This window comes from Panulirus ornatus, chromosome 32 (genome assembly GCF_036320965.1).
Source record: "Panulirus ornatus isolate Po-2019 chromosome 32, ASM3632096v1, whole genome shotgun sequence".
Classification (NCBI taxonomy): Eukaryota; Metazoa; Arthropoda; class Malacostraca; order Decapoda; family Palinuridae; genus Panulirus; species Panulirus ornatus.
The window spans coordinates 28068231-28093750 of record NC_092255.1 but is presented as its reverse complement, the minus strand read 5'-3'; the positions used below and the strand labels follow the sequence as shown (position 1 = coordinate 28093750).

The 25520-nt window shown below is 38.5% G+C and overlaps 1 protein-coding gene across 9 annotated transcripts in view; it reads right to left on the bottom strand.

Moving 5' to 3' along the window:
- Window positions 1-1251: 1251 nt before the first annotated feature.
- The window catches only part of LOC139759263 (ras-specific guanine nucleotide-releasing factor RalGPS1-like), a 153467-nt gene continuing 129198 nt past the window's right edge, over window positions 1252-25520 (bottom strand). For all 9 annotated transcript variants that reach the window (XM_071681413.1, XM_071681411.1, XM_071681412.1 and 6 more), the window contains 4 exons: window positions 16185-16379; window positions 14632-14773; window positions 10223-10399; window positions 1252-8885 (listed from right to left, as the gene is read on the bottom strand). In XM_071681413.1, the coding sequence (XP_071537514.1) occupies window positions 8739-8885; window positions 10223-10399; window positions 14632-14773; window positions 16185-16379 (661 nt within the window). In that variant the 3' untranslated portion in view covers window positions 1252-8738. The remainder of the gene's footprint in view (window positions 8886-10222; window positions 10400-14631; window positions 14774-16184; window positions 16380-25520) is intronic.

The following is a 25520-nucleotide window of genomic DNA, read 5'->3' as shown; positions in this document are numbered from 1 at the left end:
TTGGTTGCGCATGATACAAACATTTCAAACTATTTCAAATGAAGGAGACACTACTATGCTACATGGGAGACAAGTCTAGAGCCAGCACTGGCTGCCGAAACCTTCCCCAGAAAAATGACACTGCTACTGAGGCACAAGGCAAAACATGGCTATCAAGTCCCTGAAGAAACAGACACACCAGAATTGAAGAGTGAAAGAAAAAGGTAATATTGTTATCTATATGGACAAGAATTTAGAATTTGATATCCATATTACATTGCTTAATCAGGCCAATTATAACTATAAGTCAAACAACGTATTTTCAAATGAAAAATTCTACCAAATCACAAGTCCTTAATGAGAAGGTTATGCTGTGTGGGTGAGAGTAGGGTGTTTTGTTTGTTGCTGCAGCAGATCAGCTTTTTACATATGACATAAGACAGAAATTGTGAAAACCTGCTATGGATGAGGATGCGTGGAAGAGAGCAGATATACTAGAAGTTAAATATCTGAAGACAGTATGTGGTGTGGAGTGGTTTGATTGAGAGAGTAATAAGGTAAGAGAGAAATGTGGTAATAAGAGGAGTGTGGATGAGAAAGCTGAAGAGGAGGTGCTAAAATAGTTTAGATATATGGAGAGAATGAATGAGGAGGCTGACAAAGAGGATATACGCATCAGAAAAGGAGGATACAGAGATAAGGTGACCAAACTGGGAGGGATAGTGAGATATACATTAAGTTCTTGGGATCTGAACATGCAGGAGGGTGAAACCTGTATGGGATAAAAAGAAACTGGAGTAATGTTGTACACAGAGATGTGCTGTCAATGGACTGAAACAGGGCATTTGAAGCAGCAAGGGGAAACTACAGAAAGGTCTGTGGGGCCTGATTCTGGATGGGGGCAGTGGTTTCAGTGCATTACACATGACAGTTAAAGAATGAATTACACCAAATGCAGCCTTCTTCATCTGTCCCTGACACCACCTCTCTTATGCAGGAAAGGGCAGACATATATGAAAGCAAGCACTTCCTAAATATGATATTTAAGAAGGGAAACAAAACTCAAGCACAATGCCACTCACATGTTTGTTTGCACGCCATCTGGTGGACTTTTACCATAGATTTAGAACAAATTTTGCTCACAAGTCATGAATGGCAACAATAGTACCACATGTAAATGCTAATAGATCTGTCAACCTTCCATTCTCTGTCTTACCAGAATAACAACTGAAAGTTACTACAGTTTTGGGCTATGAAAATAACATTCTAATATGCACAAAGAATCTTTTTATTGCTACAAACATAAGAGCACTCATGAAAATGTTGAGAACTCATTTATCTGCTCAGTAACATTTCAATTTCAAATTTTCTTAGAATCCATTCTGAAACCCAAATTTTGGGCTCACCTATTTCAGCATGCATTATGCTACAGGTATAAATCTTCATTTCACTTCTTTTCTTATATCACTCTTATTTCCTAAAACTAAAACCTTGTGTATAGCAACTTACTGGAAGCAATACTATACCATTACATTTTGGTGTTCAAAGCTTAGGCAATTTCTTTATATTAACATTGTCATGTTGTGAAAACAATCAGGCGAATATTGTATTTACAAAAGATATTTGTTAATCAAAAGCTTGAATAATACTGAATCCAAGTGCCCCCACACAAGAGGCTTTCATATAAAGTTCGGAATGAGTATTTAAGAATTATCAGACATCTTAAGACTTCAGAAGTATTTCATCAAGGGCCTTATTCCTATTTACAGCATGTGAATGATGACCCTTTCTGGCATACTAGAAAAGTCTAAAATCTGCTGATAACAACAGCCCTCTCACACACAAGAGGTACATGGAAGTCAGCTTAAACACTATATAGGAATATCTAATGCTAGCAGTTCAACTGAAACTGCTTTGCACAAAGTACAATTATGGATGCACATCAAAACCTATACATCATAAATTTCACAGCCTAAAATCAATGAAAGTGTGTGAACATACAAGGACAATGTGACCATGTGTGCTTCTCTTTGAATAAAATCTGATAACATTGAAGTACAAATGTTCACTTTTCCCACTTTTCGACCCTACTCTTTGGTTTAGTTTTATAAACAAATGCTGTGGGCTAAATCCTTAAGATATACAGTGGCTGAATATGCAATTGACAATTTCTCCAACCACTACTCAAACAGTTCACAAACAAGATGTAATTCAATTAATCAAATGGTTATACATGTTCAAATTTCATCTCTCATATATACCATTATGTTCCATTCATATCTAAACATGCTGTATTGTTAAAGTCTAAGAATTTAGCTTATACATCTTCATGTATTGAGACATCACTATTTGGTTTCTTACAAATGCATGTGGAGATACAACATTAAAAATGAGAGATACAACATTAAAAAATTTACTTTTCATAAAAGATAGTTCAAATTATCATGTTATGTAGAGCAGATCTTATGTGCCTTACAAAGACTTGATACCAGTATCTATATCAGTCCACAAGTGTTAAATTTATGGCCAAGATAAAAGCAAGTAATAAAATCTAATGTTTGGAAAAGAAATGTGAGATTTGTAGAGTACAAAAATAGAATTGGCAAAATGAAGAAATTAAGGATCAGCATAATGAATATGGAGAGAGAGACTTTAAGGTATTGAGACAGATAACTCATGCAAAAAAGGGAGCAGAACAAATGCAAGGTCAAATGACATAGCAGTGAAGGATTATATCTTTAGGACATGTGAGAGAATGTACAGATATGGGGAGATTAGGATTATTTGATATGTCTGGGTAAGGGTGTGACTGGGTCAACCTCACAGACTAACAAAGCAAATAAAAACAAAGATATATATCTACATATAAAATTTTGACTCCTAAGTTATTCTTATGAAGTAAGTTAGTAAATACAAAACTTCAGGCATTAGCTTTGAAAAAAATACAGTAACACCTCTTACATAATAATAATAATAATAATAATAATAATAATAATAATAATAATAATTATAATAATAATAATAATGATAATAACAATATAATGATAATAATAATATCCCTGGGGATGGGGGAGAAAGAATACTTCCCATGTATTCCCTGCATGTCACAGAAAGCGACTAAAAGTGGAGGAAGCAGTGGGCTGGAAACCCTCCCCTCCCATTTTTACTTTTCCAAAAGAAACTGAGAAGGGGTCCAAGTGAGGATATTTCCTCTAAGACCCAGTCCTGTTCTTAACACTACCTTGCTAACACATAAAATGGTGAGTATGTATGAAAAAACAATAATAATAAGTAATGATATGATAAGAGAGAAGTGCAGTAGGAAAGAAGAATAGAAGAGTCAGGTCGAGAAAACTGAAAGTGTGCTGAAATGGATTGGACATATGGAAAGAAAGAGTGAGGAGAGGTTGACAAAGAAGATGCGTGTGTGTCAGAACTGGAAGAGAAAAGGAAAAGGGAAAAGGAGGAGAACAAATTGGAGATGGAAGGATGGAATGAATAAGATTTTGAGTGCTCAGGGTCTTAAATATGCTGACAAACAGGTGGGTGAGAGTCATGCATGGACAGAGCGAACTGGAGCAGTGCAGTATACAGGGGTTGACATGCTGTCAATCAACTGAATCAGGGTATATCAAGCAGCTGGGGAAAATCATGAAAAGATTTGTGGGGCCTGGTTGTGGATTGGGGGCTGCAGTTTTGGTGCACTGCACATGACAGCAAGAGAATAGATGCGAGCAAATGCAGCCTTTCTTGGTCTGTTCCTCGCGCTACCTTGCCAACACAGGAAAAGTGATCAGGAAAACAAATGATTATAAATGAGAATGTGGGAAATGGTGATCAAGTGAAATAAATAAATATAAGTAACAATAATAATAATGATAATAGTAATGATAGCAATAGTAATAATAAAAAGTGTGGTTGAGAGAGCAAAAGAGGGTGTATTGAAATGGTTTGGTCATATGGAGAGAATGAATGAAGAAAGATTGACAAAGAGGATACATGTGTCAGTGGTGGAGGAAACAAGAAGTGGGAGACCAAATTGGTGGTGGAAGGATGGAGTGAAAAAGATTTTGAGCAATCGGGGCCTGAACATACAAGAGGGTGAAAGGCGTGCAAGGAATAGAGTGAACTGGAACGATGTGGTATACTGGGGTCAACGCGCTGTCAATGGATTGAACCGGGGCATGTGAAGCGTCTGGGGTAAACCATGAAAAGTTTTGTGGGGCCTGGATGTGGAAAGAGAGCTGTGGTTTTGGTGTATTACACATGACAGCTAGAGACTGAGTGTGAACAAATGTGGCCTTTGTTGTCTTTTTCTAATGCTACCTCGCATGCGTGTGGGGAGAGGGGGGTGCCATTTCATGTGCGGTGGGGTGGTGACAGGAATGGATGAAGGCAGCAGGTATGAATATGTACATGTGTATATATGTATATGTCTGTGTATGTATATGTATGTATACGTTGAATAGTATAGGTATGTATATGTGCATGTGTGGGCGTTTATGTATATTCAAGTGTATGTGGGTGGGTAGGGCCATTCATTCGTCTGTTTCCTCGCACTACCTCGCTAACGTGGGAGACAGCAACAAAGCATAATAATAAAAAATATCAATAGTAATAATAGTAATACTACTGCTGCTACTACTACTACTAATAATAATAATAACAATCATCCCTGGGGACTGGGAAAAAAAATACTGCCCACATATTCCATGTGTGTTGTACAAGGCGACCAAGAGGAGTGGGAGCAGGTGGCTGGAAATTCTCCCTTCCTGTATTGCTTTCCAAAAGAAGTAACATAAGCCAAGTGAGGAATTTCCCTCTAAGGTTCTGTCATCTGCTCTTAATGCTACTTCATTCACACAGGGGGTGGCAAGGAAGTGTGAAGAAAGATAATGACAATAACTACACTCTTTATTACCACACATCTCCCTTACCCTTACATCACTTACTCAATCAAACCATCCCACAGCACATATTGTCCTCAAACGTTGCATTTCCAACACGTTCACCCTCCTACTCACAGCCTTATTTCAAGCCCAAGCCTCACACCCATAAAATATTGTTGGGATAACTACAACTTCAGGCATGCCCATTTTTGCCCTCCTAGATAACATTATCTTAAGGGCAAAAATGGATGTTTAAAGGAATAGTGTTCCAACAATACTATATGGGTGCAAGGCTTGGGCTATAGATGAGGTTGTATGGATGAGGGTGGATGTGATGGAAATAAAATGCCTTAGGATAATTTGTGGCGTTAGGCAGTTTGATCAAGTAAGTAATGAAAGGGTAAGACAGATGTGTAGTAATAAAAAGTGTGTGGTTGAGAGAGCAGAAGAGGGTGTAATGACATGGTTTGGACATATGGAGAGAATGAGTGAGGAAAGGTTGACAAAGATGTATGAGTCAGAATTGAAGGGAACAAAGAGAATGGGAAGGCCAAATTGGTGATGGAAGGATGGAGTGAAAAAGATTATGAGTGATCGAGGCCTGAACATGCAGGATGGTGTAAAGTGTGTACATGATAAAGTGAATTACAACAATGTGGTATACTGGGGTCGATGTGCTGTCAATGGACTGAACCAGGGCATGTGAAAAGTCTGGGGTAAACCATGGAAACGTCTGTGGGGCCTGGACGTGGATAGGGAGCTGTGGTTTTGGTACATTATATATCATGACAGCTAGAGAATGGATGGAAGCAGGTGTGTCCTTTCTTTATCTGTTCCTAGAGCTATCTCTAATTTGGGAGATGGTGATAAAGTATGAAAAAATATAATGATAATGATGAACATCAGCATACATGATACTACCTTAGGTGTGTATGAGTATACAGCATACAGAAATTTAATTTGTGTGAAAGTAGAAAATGTTTGAGTGTTAGGGCCCTGCAATTTTAAAATTCCCTCCCCATACAATACACATAGGTAATCAATCTATAAACCAACAGTTTTTAAATAAATTTTCCGTTATCTCCCCACAAGCCATTCATGTCTCACAAAATAAATGGACTGGGTAGTGAGTGATGAAAGCAAAAGAGGAAGAAAGAGAGCCAAGCCTGTACTGCATGAGCAGATCTAGTATAACGATGAGCATCCTATCTGCAGGTGACCTAATGCTGTCAGATGAATGAAAAGAAATTGCAGGTGGTAAATGACTTCTCCTCTATGTGTAAATACATGGAAGCTTATTGTAAATGCCAGTAAGAGTAAGGTGATGGATTTTGAAAGAAGGGAGAGTTAGTTGTGAGTGCAATTCCATATAAGATCTATAAATCTGATGGGATGAAGTAATGGGTTATGATGGGTGGTACACAGTTGCAGATGGTTAGCAAATTTAAGTATCTGGGATTCACAGTAAGCAATTCTGCCTCAGTGGAGAAAGAAAGGTGCTAAGATTTTAAAGAGAACTTTCAAGAAAAAAAGAGACTATAAATGGGGGAGAAAAATAAACTGCAGGACAGTGTAGTTCCACCTACTCTAACCTAAGGGTGTTAATTGTGAACAAGAACTGCAGCAGACCGATCTAGGATTCAAGCTGTTAAAATGAGCAATTTGGGGAGTGCTTGTGGGATTCGGTGGAATTCAAATGGAGTGGAGTAAGTAAAGAGAGAATGTATGAGAATGGTATGACAGACACAGACAAAGATATGACATGTAGCATCACAAGGTGGGTTAAGTTAAATATATCAAAGTGGTTTGGTCATGTGAAAGGCATGCATCCTGAGAAAGAAAGGTAAGAGAGATTACACAGAAGTAAAGAAATTTGTACAGATATGTAGATGAAGATAAGAATGCTACTGATAATGTCTTTTCTCCCACTCTTAAATATGAAAGAAAAATTGAAATTTAAATATCAGTGCTGAAATAAATATGTATCATATTGTCAAACCACATATGTACACTGTACTGCAAAACACTCAGAATGGATTATTACTTCTTTATAATGTAAACTGCCATGAATTAATTCAGCTTTGACCAATGGCAGCATGTAAATATATATCTTGAAAAGACCATTTACATATTTACATGAAGACCCAAGCACTCGACATTATAAAACTTTGTTATTTGCGTGAAAATGCACACACACTCACATGGTCATGTGAACATGAGCAGAGGCAGGAACTGACCACCAAACATTACTAGCATTCACAATACCTGCAATTTGTCCTAAACTCACGCCAACATATAAATTTCTCATATAATTCTGAGTCACATTTCTAATTTACCATTTTCAACAACAAAAATTCACTTTTTGAGGACAGAAACTTGGCTTTAGTGAGAGTAACAGGACACATTAAAAACTTATTTCTCCATAATGAATCACTTCCAATACCTTATTCAAATTTCCCTCTCTCTACTGTGCCACAAACGAATAGTAAGGAGAGGGATTTTATTAATGCAGTCAAAGCCAAACCAAGTCCATTAGTATCAATACAAGAAAAATTATGATATACACTTTAGAAATATCCATGTTTAAAGTGTTGCCAACCACATATTTATCGAAAAAGATCACCTACAATAACTGTTTAGCTGTATAAAAGATGTTGCAAAAATTGCTGCTCTTATTGTCTGTTTTTTAATTCAAAAGATTATAAACTTTATTGAGAAACTTTGGTTAATCATCTCTACAAACTTTCTATATGGAAATTTAGATACTGTATTTTTCAATTATAGCTTTACGCTTCAAAAACATTCTAAAATTGACCTAAGGGGGAGAGAAAAAAACCTGATGAACAAAATGATTACTCACGTGTAAAACATTATTAAACTAAAATATGCTCCAAACTTTAAGCATCACTGTAAATTGATGCCTTTCCCTTGTTGCTTATATATACATACATATACTGTTCATTTGTTCAAGGTAAAAGTTTGATTAATCACCCTATTTCCTTTGGCAGTACAGACTTTATCATAAGGACTAGACTTCTGTTTATCTGATCAGTGGTGGTACTGACTCAGCACCGTCTATGGCATGGACTTAAGCCTATGTTCTGAAACAAAGCTCAGCTCGGTAACAAGGCCATTTGAGTACATGATGGTTAATAAGGATCTGCTTACAAGCCAAGAGTGTTAAGTACATTACCATCCTCACTTTGCTTTTAAATAAGAACCCCCTGAAATGTACATAATCACAGCAAAGCTCAGAAACTGGGGTAATAGCAGCTGCTGTAGTGATGAGGAAATGTCTTGGACAAGGTCACAGTTAGTTGAGGGTGGAATGATCATCAAGACACCTTTAAAGAAAGTTATGTCACCATTTAGAACCACCAAAAGAGGCAAGAACTGAAGCATATAAATGGTACAATAACCATTCCTTCCAAACACTCAAAAATAGTAATTCATATATTTCTCTCTTTATCACAATCTAACCAAATGGATTGGATCATGAGAACTTGCATTACACCTCATCCCCTTTTCACTACTAGTAAGGGTAAAGAAAATCTAATATACCTTTCATTTACCATTACGTTTCCAACATTAAACTCAACTTCCTTCAAAAAACATGTTTTTCTTCACTTTCTTCTTGCACACCTGAATCATTCATAATGTCCTTTCTTTCATTTTTAAAAATACACCACTATCACTCTAGCACTTCACCTTCAACTTCGTATCTTTTATCATGAGTTTGAAAATTAAACTGAGCTTTTTTAATTGGTCACTCAAATGAGGCTATTCTTCTCTTCTAATTTGAAGAGATGCCTCTATGATCCACAACTGAAACACTACTCTCGGTGTTTATGTTTAAGTTCACTACAATGATTACTCGAATGTCATGAGATTTTCTAGTGTTTCTGGTGGTCTTTGATTTTCTGAAAGAGCTTGCTGCAGATTAGATATCCATGATTTTGCTGCAGATACAGATGGGGCTCGAAACTTGTATATTGTTGCTTTTGCTGGGTCAGACAGCTGAAAATGATGTTAAAACCATGGTAAAAATGAAGTGAGCAAAGTTTATTTTCTACACTTACATAAAACTAAGTACTCATAAATTCATTAAAAAATGCTGTGACATACAGGTTTACCTTTTCAAATCTTTCAAGTTATTAGTCGAGTGAAAAATATTAAGAAACAAAATTCTTTGACAATACTATTTTACTCCAACTACACAGTATTTAACTCCTGGAAAGAGTGCTATATGAGACTTTTTAACTGAAACTGAAATATCCTAAGTTATACACTGAAGATGTAGCATTCAATAAAGCCACCTGGAAAATATATATTTAAAATGAAAATTCAGTTAAGCTTAATCAGTAATTTTCCATTGCATATATCAGATAAAACTCTTGAAATGAAAAAAGTAAAACTACCTCCTTTTGCAAAAAAAACATTTAAGATATATGCAAGACAGATGAATGGACTAATTCATAACTAATCTCCCATATACACAGGAAGACAAATAATGATATTTTGATATTGCTCAATCCTTAAATAGCACCAATCACCTTAAAAATGATGCACACCCGGGGTGTAAAAAAAAAATTACTCCACAGAATATTTCAGTATCATATATTAATGAAAAGATTGGCAGAAAAGTAATATATTTTCTCTATGTTGGTGTGGGAATGTTAAGGATTTAAATCATCTTATCTTTGCACATTTCTTCATGTTATTCTTCTTCACTTTCCTCAACAACAGATACATATGATAGGAGTTCCTCCTCATCACTTGTGTCATCCAAACCTATTAATCTTATATGATGTCACTGTTTACACACAAATTTGCATGTCAACAGATGTGTACCTACACTGGTGGTTGGAGGGGACTATGAAGAGCAGATTTTTCTTCTTTTTTTTTTTTGACCCCTTCTGGCAATGAAAGAGACCTTTAAAGATTACCAATGGCATAATATGTCAACAGGATATTTAAAAACAGGTGTAAAAAGCAAAATCCATAAATTCTACAATAGCTTCAAGATGATTTCTTAACATACCATAGTTTATTTCATCCTCTCCCAGAGCAGTAAAGGTGTGTTACCCACATACACATAGCTAATCCCTGAATAGGACAAACTGTTGCTTAACCAAGCCTACATGTGGTTAATCTGGTATACTCAAGTTAGCCTAGTTCAAGATTGGCTAATTGTTTAGAAGAGCAGAGGACTCCTTCAGGTACATGGATTTTCTTATTCAAGAACCTATTCTGCTTGATACCCAGAAAAATCATAGGCATATGTATTCACTATTCAGTGTCATGTAAAGCAAACTGCTACAAATAGGCAATAAAACCATAGTATACATCCTCACCTGGAATACATCAGGCTGAGACTGTGCATCATGTGGACCAACAAGAACTAGTTTTCCCACTGGTCCAACAAGAGGCTGTAGTTTACAGGGTGAAGTTTTGAAGTCTGCACGTTCCTGACCCCGAGAAGTAAGGTTCTTTGGGTGGTAATAAACTAATGCACCACCCCATAACTGAACCTTTATGGACAGAAGTGTCTCGTGAATCATATGTATTAATATTCTTAACTTCATGAATGATTTCACAGAGCTTGTAATGTTCTGGAGACAATTCATAACAAAGTGGATCTATGGACTACAGGTACTGATGTTGAAATACAGATAAACTTTTTTTTCTTAATTTTTGTTATCATACTCTGACGCTGTCTCCCGCATTAACGTGGGAGCACAAGGAAACAGACAAAAGAATGGCCCAACCCACCCACATACACATGTATATACATACCTATAAACTTCAACGTATACACATATATATATATATATGGTTTACCCCTGACGCTTCACATGCCCTGGTTCAATCCACTGACAGCACGTCGACCCCGGTATACCACATCGTTCCAATTCACTCTATTTCTTGCATGCCTTTCACCCTCCTGCATGTTCTGGCCCCGATCACTCAAAATCTTTTTCACTCCATCCTTTCACCTCCAATTTGGTCTCCCACTTCTTGTTCCCTACACCCCTGACACATATATCCTCTTGGTCAATCTTACCTCACTCATTCTCTCCATGTGACCAAACCATTTCAAAACACCCTCTTCTGCTCTCTCAACCACACTCTTTTTATTACCACACATCTCTCTTACCCTTTCATTACTTACTCAATCAAACCACCTCACGCCACATGTTGTCCTCAAACATCTCATTTCTAACATATCCACCCTCCTCCGCACAACTCTATCTATAGCCCATGCCTCACAACCAAATAACATTGTTGAAACCACTATTCCTTCAAACATACCCATTTTTGCTTTCTGAGATAATGTTCTCGCCTTCCACACATTTTTCAATACTCCCAAAACTTTCGCCCACTCCCCCACCCTGTGACTCACTTCTGCTTCCATCTGCTGCCAAATCCACTCCCAGATATCTAAAACACTTCACTTCCTCCAGTTTTTCTCCTTTCAAACTTACCTCCCAATTGACTTGTCTCTCAACCCTACTGTACCTATTAACCTTGCTCTTATTCACATTTACTCTCAGCTGTCTTCTTTCACACACTTTACCAAACTCAGTTACCAGCTTCTACAGTTTCTCACCTAAATCAGCCACCAGCGCTGTATCATAAGTGAACAACAACTGACTCACTTCCCAAGCCCTCTCATCAATAACAGACTGCATACTTGCCCCTCTCTCCAAAACTCTTGCATTCACCTCCCTAACAACCCCATCCATAAAAATATTAAACAACCATAGAGACATCATGCACCCCTGCCACAAACTGACATTCACTGAGAACCAATCACTTTCCTCTCTTCCTACTCGTACACATGCCTTACATCCTCGATAAACTACAAATGAATAAACATACTGTTGAAGAATTGGTATGGAATTTAAAGTTACATATTCTCCACAATCAGTTACATTTCTAATCAAACATTCAATTGTTTACCAGTTCAAACAAAAAAATTCTATCTTGTCTTGTCCTGTACATAAATGACTTGCCTGATGGACTGGAATCATATCTAAGCATGTTTGCAGATGATGTCAAGATCATGACGGAAAAAAGAATGATGATCATTGCTATCAGGCATTTAAAATTACTGAATAACATTAATTCATTTTCATTCAAAACTGTTTGGCAGTCTCATGATAGACTTACTTGTGTACAACAGCTGTACTTAATTTCACGAGAATCTGACTAATATTAGAAAATGAATTTAACATCGAAATAACTCAAAAGCACCAAGTCATCTATGTTACAATGTTTTCTTACATCCCATTCTTATCTTGAGCTTTTCATTATTGCTTTTCTGAATTAATAAACCCCTGACCTGATCTTAGATACATTTCTAAAGAGACTGAGTTTGTTGAGATGCCCAATACCTCAAACATGTAAATGTTTAAGATAGTTTTAAATATGACACTGTTTTTTGGTCTTACATTATTTCTAACATATATATATTTGTAAATGATTACAATATAAAATTTCAAGCACAATCACAACTCAAAAAATAAACTGATGTTCATTATCATAGATATTTCTAAGTGCAAAGTGTGGGAAAAAAAACTCCACTGAACTTGAGACATATGATAGGTTGCCTGCACTTCATACTGCAGCATGCACCTACAGACCCATTTCAAACCATTACATACACCTGAAGCCCTAAAACAGCATCACATATTATCATAAATATTCAAGTGCAACTGACTAGTAATTGTACATATCTTGCGCACCTCAGTGGTATAAGTAGGGTGCAACCCCTAATGTGCTAAAAAGCATTAAATTCTGAACTGAATCAAATTCTGTAACTTTCATTAAAACCTACTGAAAAACCTGCTTTCTTCTCTTCTCATGTTACTCACTTTTCCCAATAAACAAATGTGATGATCCCTTTCATACTTTTATATAAACAGATGAAAAAAATAACTCATGTGAAAGCATAAATAACTAAAGACATCATACACTGCTGTTGTATCTTAAGACACAATAAAGAGATATACAGACCAGAGAACTGAAGAAGAGAATGTACCAAATTTGCTTTAAATTTATAATTCAGCTTAGCATAAATAGTGTCCACATAAATCATTGTCCACCCTATACATTTTCATATGGGATGTTACACTTGTTTCAGTACCTTGTCATCTATCCTTTGGCCTTGATTACCATCTGTAGATGTCTGGGCATGAAACTGGCAAGGTTCCTGAATTATTCTAGGTCCATGTTGTGGGTCCATAGGATCTTGATCTCTTGAATGAAGCGAAGCATTGATAAAGTATTGCAGGGGGCAGCCGACTGATTGTGCATTCTAAGCACACCCACATTTTCTTGCTTCCAGGAAAGAATCTGAGTTTCTCTTTGCTTCCAGGAAAGAATCTGAGTTTCTCTTCTTCAGAAAAGTAAGAGCCAAATACCTTGAAATATATGTGAAAGAAACATAGTGCCCATAAGTGAAATTCCTAAAATGAAGTGGAAGCCAGGAAGAATATACAAAAAATAACCTTTTCTCATGATAGCCTGAGGCATACTGAGGCAGACTGTGCTTACATCATTAAAAAACACTTGCCTCAGCAACCAGATGTCTGATGATTAAACAGTGAGAGCATCATATGCTTGTACCTATAAAATCCTTAGCTGTGTATTGTCTCAGAAAATATATGGGGGCAGACAATGTTTTCTGCAGACACTGTATAAAGACACAAGCTGACAAGACATTTCCTGCATGACTGAGGTAGCATCAGGAACAAATAACTGAGCCTTAGAGGAGAAATTCCTCACTTGGCTCCTTTCTTTGTTCCTTCTTTTGGAAAGTAATACAAGAAGACAAGATTTCCAGCCCCCACTCCTGCTAATCGTACCCTTCTATGACATGCAAAGGATATAAGGGCAATATTCTTCCTCTCCATCACCATGGATATACAATAATACATCAAAACACATTGATTTAAATATCATATTACCAGCCAAAGGCTATGTGATGCTTGTTTTGGTATGAGCTGGGTTGGTTACCATAATGCAATAGTCAAAGACTTGAAAAAATTTCAATATATTATAACAAATTGAAAGACTATAAATAATCATAATCATCATTCAAAATTGTAAACTCCACTCCTATGTACATGGGATACATCAGGTTGATACTATTTCTCAGCTCATTCATATATACCTCAACCCTGGTATACTAATGTGATAAAGTGTAAAGTGAACTTTCCGTCTGAAAAATACTTTCACACAAATGAAAATTAACCTAAAGATATCTCAAACATCAACGTATTCTCCTTCATGGCTTCTACTGCATTAATTACATTAATGCTAGAGACATAACAGAAAAATATTGTGGATTATGAAGATATCCCAGTAAGTAGGGAAGAAAGAATACTATCCAGGAATTATGAACATGTATTAAAGGTAACTAAGATGGGTGAAAGCAAGAGGGTGGAAATCCTTTCCTCCAGTACTTCTGCTTTCGAATCATGAGAAAAGAGGAAGGAGCTTTGAGGGAATTTTTCCTCAAAGGCTCAGTTGTCTGTTCCTAATGCCATCTGAAAAAGGTGACAAACAGCAAACAGGTTAAAAAAAATATCTATATCTACACGCTATGATGTACTTACCTCACTATATTAGACAATGCCAGTGCATTATGTGAACAAGTAAGCCATACATCAAATTTACAGCAAAATAAAAATCATTACAAGATTTAACACAAGTTTATCTTGCAGCAATTCTTTCTCTTACTACTAAATGATCTTACCCAGTATCTGTGCCATGCTGCCACTGCTGGTCTACGACCATCTTTGATGACAGTTTTACGTCTTAAAGGTCCTTGCACTCCACATTCTTCACCACTGACCTCAAAAACAACCTCTGTATCAGAGTCTGAAGAAAGGCCAGACCTGTGAAAGCAAATCAAAAGTTATATATAAAAAATTTACAAGGGTTGAGCTAATAGGTTCAATGCCTGGTTGCGGCCAGTTGGTCCACAGTCAACCCAGCTACTCATCCATCTCTAAGGATTGGTCGATAAAATGGATACATGGATAAGACTAGGATACATACATATACATGTATGTATATATATATATAGCACCAGGAAACAGACAAAGAATGGTCCATCCATTCAATATACACAAATATATACATAAATGCCAATACACGTACATTTTTTTTTTTTTTTTTTTTGCTTTGTCGCTGTCTCCCGCATTTGCGAGGTAGCACAAGGAAACAGACAAAAGAAATGGCCCAACCCACCCCCATACACATGTATATACATACGTCCACACACGCAAATATACATACCTACACAGCTTTCCATGGTTTACCCCAGATGCTTCACACGCCCTGATTCAATCCACTGACAGCACGTCAACCCCGATATACCACATCGATCCAATTCACTCTATTCCTTGCCCTCCTTTCACCCTCCTGCATGTTCAGGCCCCGATCACACAAAATCTTTTTCACTCCATCTTTCCACCTCCAATTTGGTCTCCCACTTCTCCTCGTTCCCTCCACCTCCGACACATATATCCTCTTGGTCAATCTTTCCTCACTCATTCTCTCCATGTGCCCAAACCATTTCAAAACACCCTCTTCTGCTCTCTCAACCACGCTCTTTTTATTTCCACACATCTCTCTTACCCTTACGTTACTTACTCGATCAAACCACCTCACACCACACATTGTCCTCAAACATCTCATTTCCAGCACATCCATCCTCCTGCGCACAACTCTATCCATAGCTCACACCTCGCAACCATACAGCATTGTTGGAACCACTATTCCTTCAAACATACCCATTTTTGCTTTCTGAGATAATGTTCTCGACTTCCACACATTCTTCAAGGCTCCCAGGATTTTCGCCCCCTCCCCCACCCCATGATCCACTTCCGCTTCCATGGTTCCATCCGCTGCCAGATCCACTCCCAGATATCTAAAACACTTTACTTCCTCCAGTTTTTCTCCATTCAAACTTACCTCCCAATTGACTTGACCCTCAATCCTACTGTACCTAATAACCTTGCTCTTATTCAAATTTACTCTATTGAAACTTTTATGGATATCATAAAAGTATAACTCTTCATCATCACTACTGACAAATTATAAAAGCACAATTCTTTATTATGACTATTGACGATACTTATGGACATTTACTTCCTCTTATCTACCAAACTGATATGATTAATCATACATCATCCAACTCCCTGTACCTAGGTAATTTTCAAGGCTGAATTTACTTACCACTGAAGAATTCGAACTGTTTACAAGGTATGGCAAACAATAAAACAAAAGCTTCATTTAACATACCATGTCCGTGTGAGTGTATGAGGTGGAGATGTACAATCATGATGAGGTGGTGGTGGATCTAATTCTGAGTCATCTAATAAGTGTCTTGAGCCTTGTGATCCCTGAGCTGATGGACATCCTGGCTCATGACTACCCAAGCTATTTACCGAGTCACAACGCATTCCTTCACTGGTACCTGAGCAACCTTTGAAGATGCTGTCAAGGAAATTAATATCATTGAAAAATTATAGAAAAACTTAATTTTGCTCTGCTCTTATCAAACGGTTTTACATATAAAAGTGAACAATTCCTGTTTATTTTCAATCTATGTTTAGAATCCATATTCAAATTAGTCTTCATGAATAACTAAAGAACAACATATATTTTAAATACAACTGTAATATTACAACCAAAAAGCAAGTATCATGGAAAGTTATTATTCCTAAACATGCCAACATAAAGCTATAAAGTGATTTTCCTGGGCTTTAGCAAGAAGAAACTCATAAAAATCCCTGGACGCTGGTAATATTCATATGTTTTTAATACACTTACATCAAATATGTTCTGACTGGCAATACAATGCAAATATCTATTTGAATTTTGAACCACTGGAATCAAGTGAGAGAATTAAGAATCACACATGAATATCTTGTAACAAGGATCTGTATCCACATTAGTCAACCATTTATGTTTACAAAAAAAGATCCAATAAAATTCTGGGGACAGGTACGATTGTTCAATATATGAAAAACTGTTTACAGTTAATGAATTTTCTCAAACACTGCATATCAAGAGGACTATCTACAACTACTTTGACTGAAGATGTATGTGTTTACTGTTACTTAAAAGTGTAACTATCAACAATACCTCTGAACAACTGTTAGGCACATATTCTGGTAACAAGACAGTTAGCCTTAGTTACCCATAGAAACACAGTCATAACAGAAGTAAGGGATTTTCCCATTCTGTTGTTGTTCTTTTCTTTAGCTACAGTCATGCTGTGACAGTACTTGGTCATCTGTCACATACTCTGAATCTTGACACTACCCTTAAGGAACTGATCTTTTACTTATTCCTAAAAAGTTAGTTTTCTCTTTACAGTTTTATGCTTGCTTACTTTCCACCTCCTGTATATTTACTAAGGCAAACAACTTATACTTCACAGAATCTTATATATCAATAAGCTAAAGACAAGTGTTTCACTTATGAGAATATATAAGTAATATTCTTAATGTTGCAGCTGGGATCTTGATATAGTCAAGAGAAAGAAATATTTGGGGAAAATTCTATTGCAATCTTCTTTTCTGAATACATGACAAGGTATACATCAAAAACAATTCATGTATGGTATATAAATTCAAGCATATTGATACACAGTGCTTCTCATCAAACCAATACCTCTAATGCCACCCCATGTATAATCTATATGCTTAAGTTAAAAGTCAAACCTCTATAAACAAAGTAATATATGGTTTACAATCATGTACAACACTGTGCTAGAAATATAAGAAATGTACCAACATCCTATTTTGTGTTTCTAAGATGGAAAAGAAAGAAAATTTTAACTGCAAAATGTACAAGTTCAGAAAAACTTGCTTTTGCATACAAGATGTTCATTTTTGTATTTACTACAGAGATGTAGTTGAATCATCTTCCTGTAATGGTATTTCAATCTTTATCATTTTGAAATAAAATTACCAAAATATAGTGGCTACCCCTCCTCAAGTCATGAACCACCAAATTCACTGAAAGAGATTTCTTTTTCCCTTTTTAATATGACCAATGTGATTCATCAAAAACATGTACACTCAGACGCCATCCCATGCAAAAGGAAAAAAGTAAGAGAAAAAGAGTGTAGAAACTAATCAGGCACTATTGGTGTTTGTAGCCATGGCCCTCAAAGGTAAAAAGGCTAATGAGGGAAAAGACAAAAGGAGGGAGATAATTCCACATCTCAGCTATTTGTGGAAAGGAATGTCATAAATGTGTATCCTCAAGTGCCTTGTCTCCACAGAAAAATTGAGGGAAGCAGTAGGAGTCAGATGTCTACCTTGAGTCCAATCCTTGGTAGGAAGGACAATTGCAAATATCTTGTGAGAGCAGTGGCCAAAAGAAAACCTACAGAAAAGTGAAAGAGCGCACTGATAGCAACATACAAAGAAGAATGGTCAAAGACATGATCCTAGGATAAAGCAACATACAAAGTATGGTCAAAGATATAATCCTACAATAATTCTTGAGATGGAAAGCTTTTGATTCCACTCTTGTTAATGGTGAGATGGACAAAGGACCAATGAATCAACCTGTAAGTAGTTGTGTTCTCAGAGAACATATTATCAGGTATCAAGATGACTGTTAGACTGATAAATATCCCCTAATATATACAGAGGTTACTATCATACCCAGGCAAACCAAGCTCAATTCTTAAATGCTTGATATCCAGTAAGAGGGAGAGCAGCTACTAACTGATTCTGTACAATGCATAAAGTATCAACAAAATACTAAAAGACAAATCCAGTAAAAAGACATATAATCAATTAGTTCCTGCCTCAGGAGTCCCTTCTATCCTTACGAAGCTCCTGCAGCACTCAGAAAGCAGGTCATGAACACTGGTCAGGACCACAGATCATGAACTTTTGTGATGTTTGCATATATGTGCACAGAGTGCAGAGCAACTGAGTAGCAAATACTTGGTGTCTTCTTAATGGTAGTTGCACCATAGGCATGAAGGTTTTGGGATAACATGAAACAGTGTTTGTAGCATAGTAGTGATGGATGATGTCCAGAGAATAGGCAGGCCAGTGTGATTGGTGTCTGCTTGGGAAGTGTGGTTTCTGATGGGTGTATGTTTAGTGGGCTGTTGTTTGGGAATGAGGTGGGGGGTTGGTTATATAGTGCTTGTTGGGTTAGTTCTGTATATATGTATTTTCTCAGTGCTGTATTTCTTTGGGACGGAGGGATTTATGAGCAGCTTCTTGATACATACTGGAGTCATTAATATTAGGCATATATGTAAGGTGCATCCAATGGACACATGCAAACTTCAGTTATGTGGAAATAACCCATTACTTTTACCACAATATAAATTCTGAAATTCATTTTTTTTTTTTTTTTTTTTTTTTTTAATACTTTGTCGCTGTCTCCCGCGTTTGCGAGGTAGCGCAAGGAAACAGACGAAAGAAATGGCCCAACCCCCCCCCCATACACATGTACATACACACGTCCACACATGCAAATATACATACCTACACAGCTTTCCATGGTTTACCCCAGACGCTTCACATGCCTTGATTCAATCCACTGACAGCACGTCAAACCCTGTATACCACATCGCTCCAATTCACTCTATTCCTTGCCCTCCTTTCACCCTCCTGCATGTTCAGGCCCCGATCACACAAAATCTTTTTCACTCCATCTTTCCACCTCCAATTTGGTCTCCCTCTTCTCCTCGTTCCCTCCACCTCCGACACATATATCCTCTTGGTCAATCTTTCCTCACTCATTCTCTCCATGTGCCCAAACCATTTCAAAACACCCTCTTCTGCTCTCTCAACCACCCTCTTTTTATTTCCACACATCTCTCTTACCCTTACGTTACTTACTCGATCAAACCACCTCACACCACACATTGTCCTCAAACATCTCATTTCCAGCACATCCATCCTCCTGCGCACAACTCTATCCATAGCCCACGCCTCGCAACCATACAACATTGTTGGAACCACTATTCCTTCAAACATACCCATTTTTGCTTTCCGAGATAATGTTCTCGACTTCCACACATTTTTCAAGGCTCCCAAAATTTTCGCCCCCTCCCCCACCCTATGATCCACTTCCGCTTCCATGGTTCCATCCGCTGACAGATCCACTCCCAGATATCTAAAACACTTCACTTCCTCCAGTTTTTCTCCATTCAAACTCACCTCCCAATTGACTTGACCCTCAACCCTACTGTACCTAATAACCTTGCTCTTATTCACATTTACTCTTAACTTTCTTCTTCCACACACTTTACCAAACTCAGTCACCAGCTTCTGCAGTTTCTCACATGAATCAGCCACCAGCGCTGTATCATCAGCGAACAACAACTGACTCACTTCCCAAGCTCTCTCATCCCCAACAGACTTCATACTTGCCCCTCTTTCCAGGACTCTTGCATTTACCTCCCTAACAACCCCATCCATAAACAAATTAAACAACCATGGAGACATCACACACCCCTGCCGCAAACCTACATTCACTGAGAACCAATCACTTTCCTCTCTTCCTACACGTACACATGCCTTACATCCTCGATAAAAACTTTTCACTGCTTCTAACAACTTGCCTCCCACACCATATATTCTTAATACCTTCCACAGAGCATCTCTATCAACTCTATCATATGCCTTCTCCAGATCCATAAATGCTACATACAAATCCATTTGCTTTTCTAAGTATTTCTCACATTCATATTCTATAAAATTCAGGCTAAACATCCAAAGGGACATGACAAACCATGGGACTTCAAAACCCTGAACCATTAACTATCTCAGAGTATATCATTATCATTTCTTTCTTTTATTTTCAGCTTATTATATCATTATACTCAATCACTGTTTCCCACAACAGCGAGGTAGCCTCAGGAAACAGTCGAACAGTGGCCCATCCACTCATATACACATATATACATAAATGCCCATTTTTTTTTTTTTTTTTTTTTATACTTTGTCGCTGTCTCCCGCGTTTGCGAGGTAGCGCAAGGAAACAGACGAAAGAAATGGCCCAACCCCCCCCCCCCCATACACATGTACATACACACGTCCACACACGCAAATATACATACCTACACAGCTTTCCATGGTTTACCCCAGACGCTTCACATGCCTTGATTCAATCCACTGACAGCACGTCAACCCCTGTATACCACATCGCTCCAATTCACTCTATTCCTTGCCCTCCTTTCACCCTCCTGCATGTTCAGGCCCCGATCACACAAAATCTTTTTCACTCCATCTTTCCACCTCCAATTTGGTCTCCCTCTTCTCCTCGTTCCCTCCACCTCCGACACATATATCCTCTTGGTCAATCTTTCCTCACTCATTCTCTCCATGTGCCCAAACCATTTCAAAACACCCTCTTCTGCTCTCTCAACCACGCTCTTTTTATTTCCACACATCTCTCTTACCCTTACGTTACTTACTCGATCAAACCACCTCACACCACACATTGTCCTCAAACATCTCATTTCCAGCACATCCATCCTCCTGCGCACAACTCTATCCATAGCCCACGCCTCGCAACCATACAACATTGTTGGAACCACTATTCCTTCAAACATACCCATTTTTGCTTTCCGAGATAATGTTCTCGACTTCCACACATTTTTCAAGGCTCCCAAAATTTTCGCCCCCTCCCCCACCCTATGATCCACTTCCGCTTCCATGGTTCCATCCGCTGCCAGATCCACTCCCAGATATCTAAAACACTTCACTTCCTCCAGTTTTTCTCCATTCAAACTCACCTCCCAATTGACTTGACCCTCAACCCTACTGTACCTAATAACCTTGCTCTTATTCACATTTACTCTTAACTTTCTTCTTCCACACACTTTACCAAACTCAGTCACCAGCTTCTGCAGTTTCTCACATGAATCAGCCACCATATGAGCACATATACATACACAGGCATATACATACATATTATATATCATTTTGCTTTGTTGCTGTCTCCCGCGTTTGCGGCGTAGCACAAGGAAACAGATGAAAGAAATGGCCCAACCCACCCCCATACACATGTATATACATACACGTCCACACACACAAATATACATACCCATACATCTCAATGTACACATATATATACACACACAGGCACCTACATATATACACATGCACACAATTCACACTGTCTGCCTTTATTCATTCCCATCGCCACCTCGCCACACATGGAATAACATCCCCCTCCCCCCTCATTTGTGCAAGGTAGCACTAGGAAAAGACAACAAAGGCCCCATTCGTTCACACTCGGTCTCTAGCTGTCATGCAATAATGCACCAAAACCACGGCTACCTTTCAGCATCCAGGCCCCACAGAACTTTCCATGGTTTACCCCAGACGCTTCACACACCCTGACTCAATCCATCGACAGCACGTCGACCCCGGTATACCACATCGATCCAATTCACTCTATTCCTTGCCCGCCTTTCACCCTCCTGCATGTTCAGGCCCCAGTCACACAAAATCTTTTTCACTCCATCTTTCCACATCTAATTTGGTCTTCCACTTCTCCTCGTTCCCTCCACCTCTGACACATATATCCTCTTGGTCAATCTTTCCTCACTCATTCTCTCCATGTGCCCAAACCATTTCAAAACACCCTCTTCTGCTCTCTCAACCACCCTCTTTTTATTTCCACACATCTCTCTTACCCTTACATTACTTACTCGATCAAACCACCTCACATCACATGTTGTCCTCAAACATCTCATTTCCAGCACATCCACCCTCCTGCGCACAACTCTATCCATAGCCCACGCCTCGCAACCATACAACATTGTTGGAACCACTATTCCTTCAAACATACCCATTTTTGCTTTCCAAGATAATATACATATTTTTCTTTTTTTCTTTTTTTTTTTTGCTTTGTCGCTGTCTCCTGCGTTTGCGAGGTAGCGCAAGGAAACAGACGAAAGAAATGGCCCAACCCACCCCCATACACATGTATATACATACGTCCACACACGCAAAATATACATACCTACACAGCTTTCCATGGTTTACCCCAGACGCTTCACATGCCCCGATTCAATCCACTGACAGCACGTCAACCCCGGTATACCACATCGCTCCAATTCACTCTATTCCTTGCCCTCCTTTCACCCTCCTGCATGTTCAGGCCCCGATCACACAAAATCTTTTTCACTCCATCTTTCCACCTCCAATTTGGTCTCCCACTTCTCCTCGTTCCCTCCACCTCCGACACATATATCCTCTTGGTCAATCTTTCCTCACTCATTCTCTCCATGTGCCCAAACCATTTCAAAACACCCTCTTCTGCTCTCTCAACCACGCTCTTTTTATTTCCACACATCTCTCTTACCCTTACGTTACTTACTCGATCAAACCACCTCACACCACACATTGTCCTCAAACATCTCATTTCCAGCACATCCATCCTCCTGCGCACAACTCTATCCATAGCCCACGCCTCGCAACCATACAACATTGTTGGAACCACTATTCCTTCAAACATACCCATTTTTGCTTTCCGAGATAATGTTCTCGACTTCCACACATTCTTCAAGGCTCCCAGAATTTTCGCCCCCTCCCCCACCCTATGATCCACTTCCGCTTCCATGGTTCCATCCGCTGCCAGATCCACTCCCAGATATCTAAAACACTTCACTTCCTCCAGTTTTTCTCCATTCAAACTCACCTCCCAATTGACTTGACCCTCAACCCTACTGTACCTAATGACCTTGCTCTTATTCACATTTACTCTTAACTTTCTTCTTTCACACACTTTACCAAACTCAGTCACCAGCTTCTGCAGTTTCTCACATGAATCAGCCACCAGCGCTGTATCATCAGCGAACAACAACTGACTCACTTCCCAAGCTCTCTCATCCCCAACAGACTTCATACTTGCCCCTCTTTCCAAAACTCTTGAATTCACCTCCCTAACAACCCCATCCATAAACAAATTAAACAACCATGGCGACATCACACACCCCTGCCGCAAACCTACATTCACTGAGAACCAATCACTTTCCTCTCTTCCTACACGTACACATGCCTTACATCCTCGATAAAAACTTTTCACTGCTTCTAACAACTTGCCTCCCACACCATATATTCTTAATACCTTCGACAGAGCATCTCTATCAACTCTATCATATGCCTTCTCCAGATCCATAAATGCTACATACAAATCCATTTGCTTTTCTAAGTATTTCTTACATACATTCTTCAAAGCAAACACCTGATCCACACATCCTCTACCACTTCTGAAACCACAATGCTCTTCCCCAATCTGATGCTCTGTACATGCCTTCACCCTCTCAATCAATACCTCCCATATAATTTACCAGGAATACTCAACAAACTTATACCTCTGTAATTTGAGCACTCACTCTTATCCCCTTTGCCTTTGTACAATGGCACTATGCACGCATTCCGCCAATCCTCAGGCACCTCACCGTGAGTCATACATACATTAAATAACCTTACCAACCAGTCAACAATACAGTCACCCCCTTTTTTAATAAATTCCACTGCAATACCATCCAAACCTGCTGCCTTGCCGGCTTTCATCTTCCGCAAAGCTTTTACTACCTCTTCTCTGTTTACCAAATCATTTTCCCTAACCCTCTCACTTTGCACACCACCTCGACCAAAACACCCTATATCTGCCACTCTATCATCAAACACATTCAACAAACCTTCAAAATACTCACTCCATCTCCTTCTCACATCACCACTACTTGTTATCACCTCCTCATTTGCGCCCTTCACTGAAGTTCCCATTTGCTCCCTTGTCTTACGCACTTTATTTACCTCCTTCCAGAACATCTTTTTATTCTCCCTATTCATATTTGCTTGCCTTCATCCATTCCTGTTGCTACCTTGCCACACAGGAAACAGCTATTGCTACCCCCCGCTTCAGTGAGGTAGCATCAGGAAAACAGACAAAAAAGGCCACATTCGTTCACACTCAGTCTCTAGCTGTAATGTGTAATGCACCAAAACCACAGCACCCTATCCAGCATCCAGGCCCCAAAGGCATTTCCATGGTTTACCCAAGATGCTTCTTTTTCATATTTTTCATAACTGTTCGCCATTTCCTGCAACAGCAAGGTAGCACTATGAACAGAAAAATGAAAGGCCTCATTTGCTTACATCCATCTTTTAAATGTTATTTGTAATGCTTGAAACTACAGCCTCCTATCCACAACCAAGCCCACAGACCTTTCCACGGTTTCCCCTGGCTGCTTCATATGCCCTTGTTCAGTCCATTGACAGCATATTGCCCCCTGCAAACCACATCACTCCATTTCACTTTTTCCTGTCCATACCTTACAGCTTTCTACGTGTTCATGCCCTGAGCACTCAAAATCTTTTTTCATTCCATCCTTCCATCTCCAATTCTATCTTCCCCTTCACCTTGACCCCCAACTTCTGACACATATCCTCTGTCAACTTCTCATTCATGCTCTCCATTTAACCAAATCATTTCACCACAGCCTATTCAGATCTCTCACCCATGTTCTTCTCATCAACACATCTCCTTACCCTATCATTACTTACTCAAGTCAACCTCCTCACACCATTAAATATTCAAATTCCAAAAACATACGCCCTTTTCTGTTCATTCTTA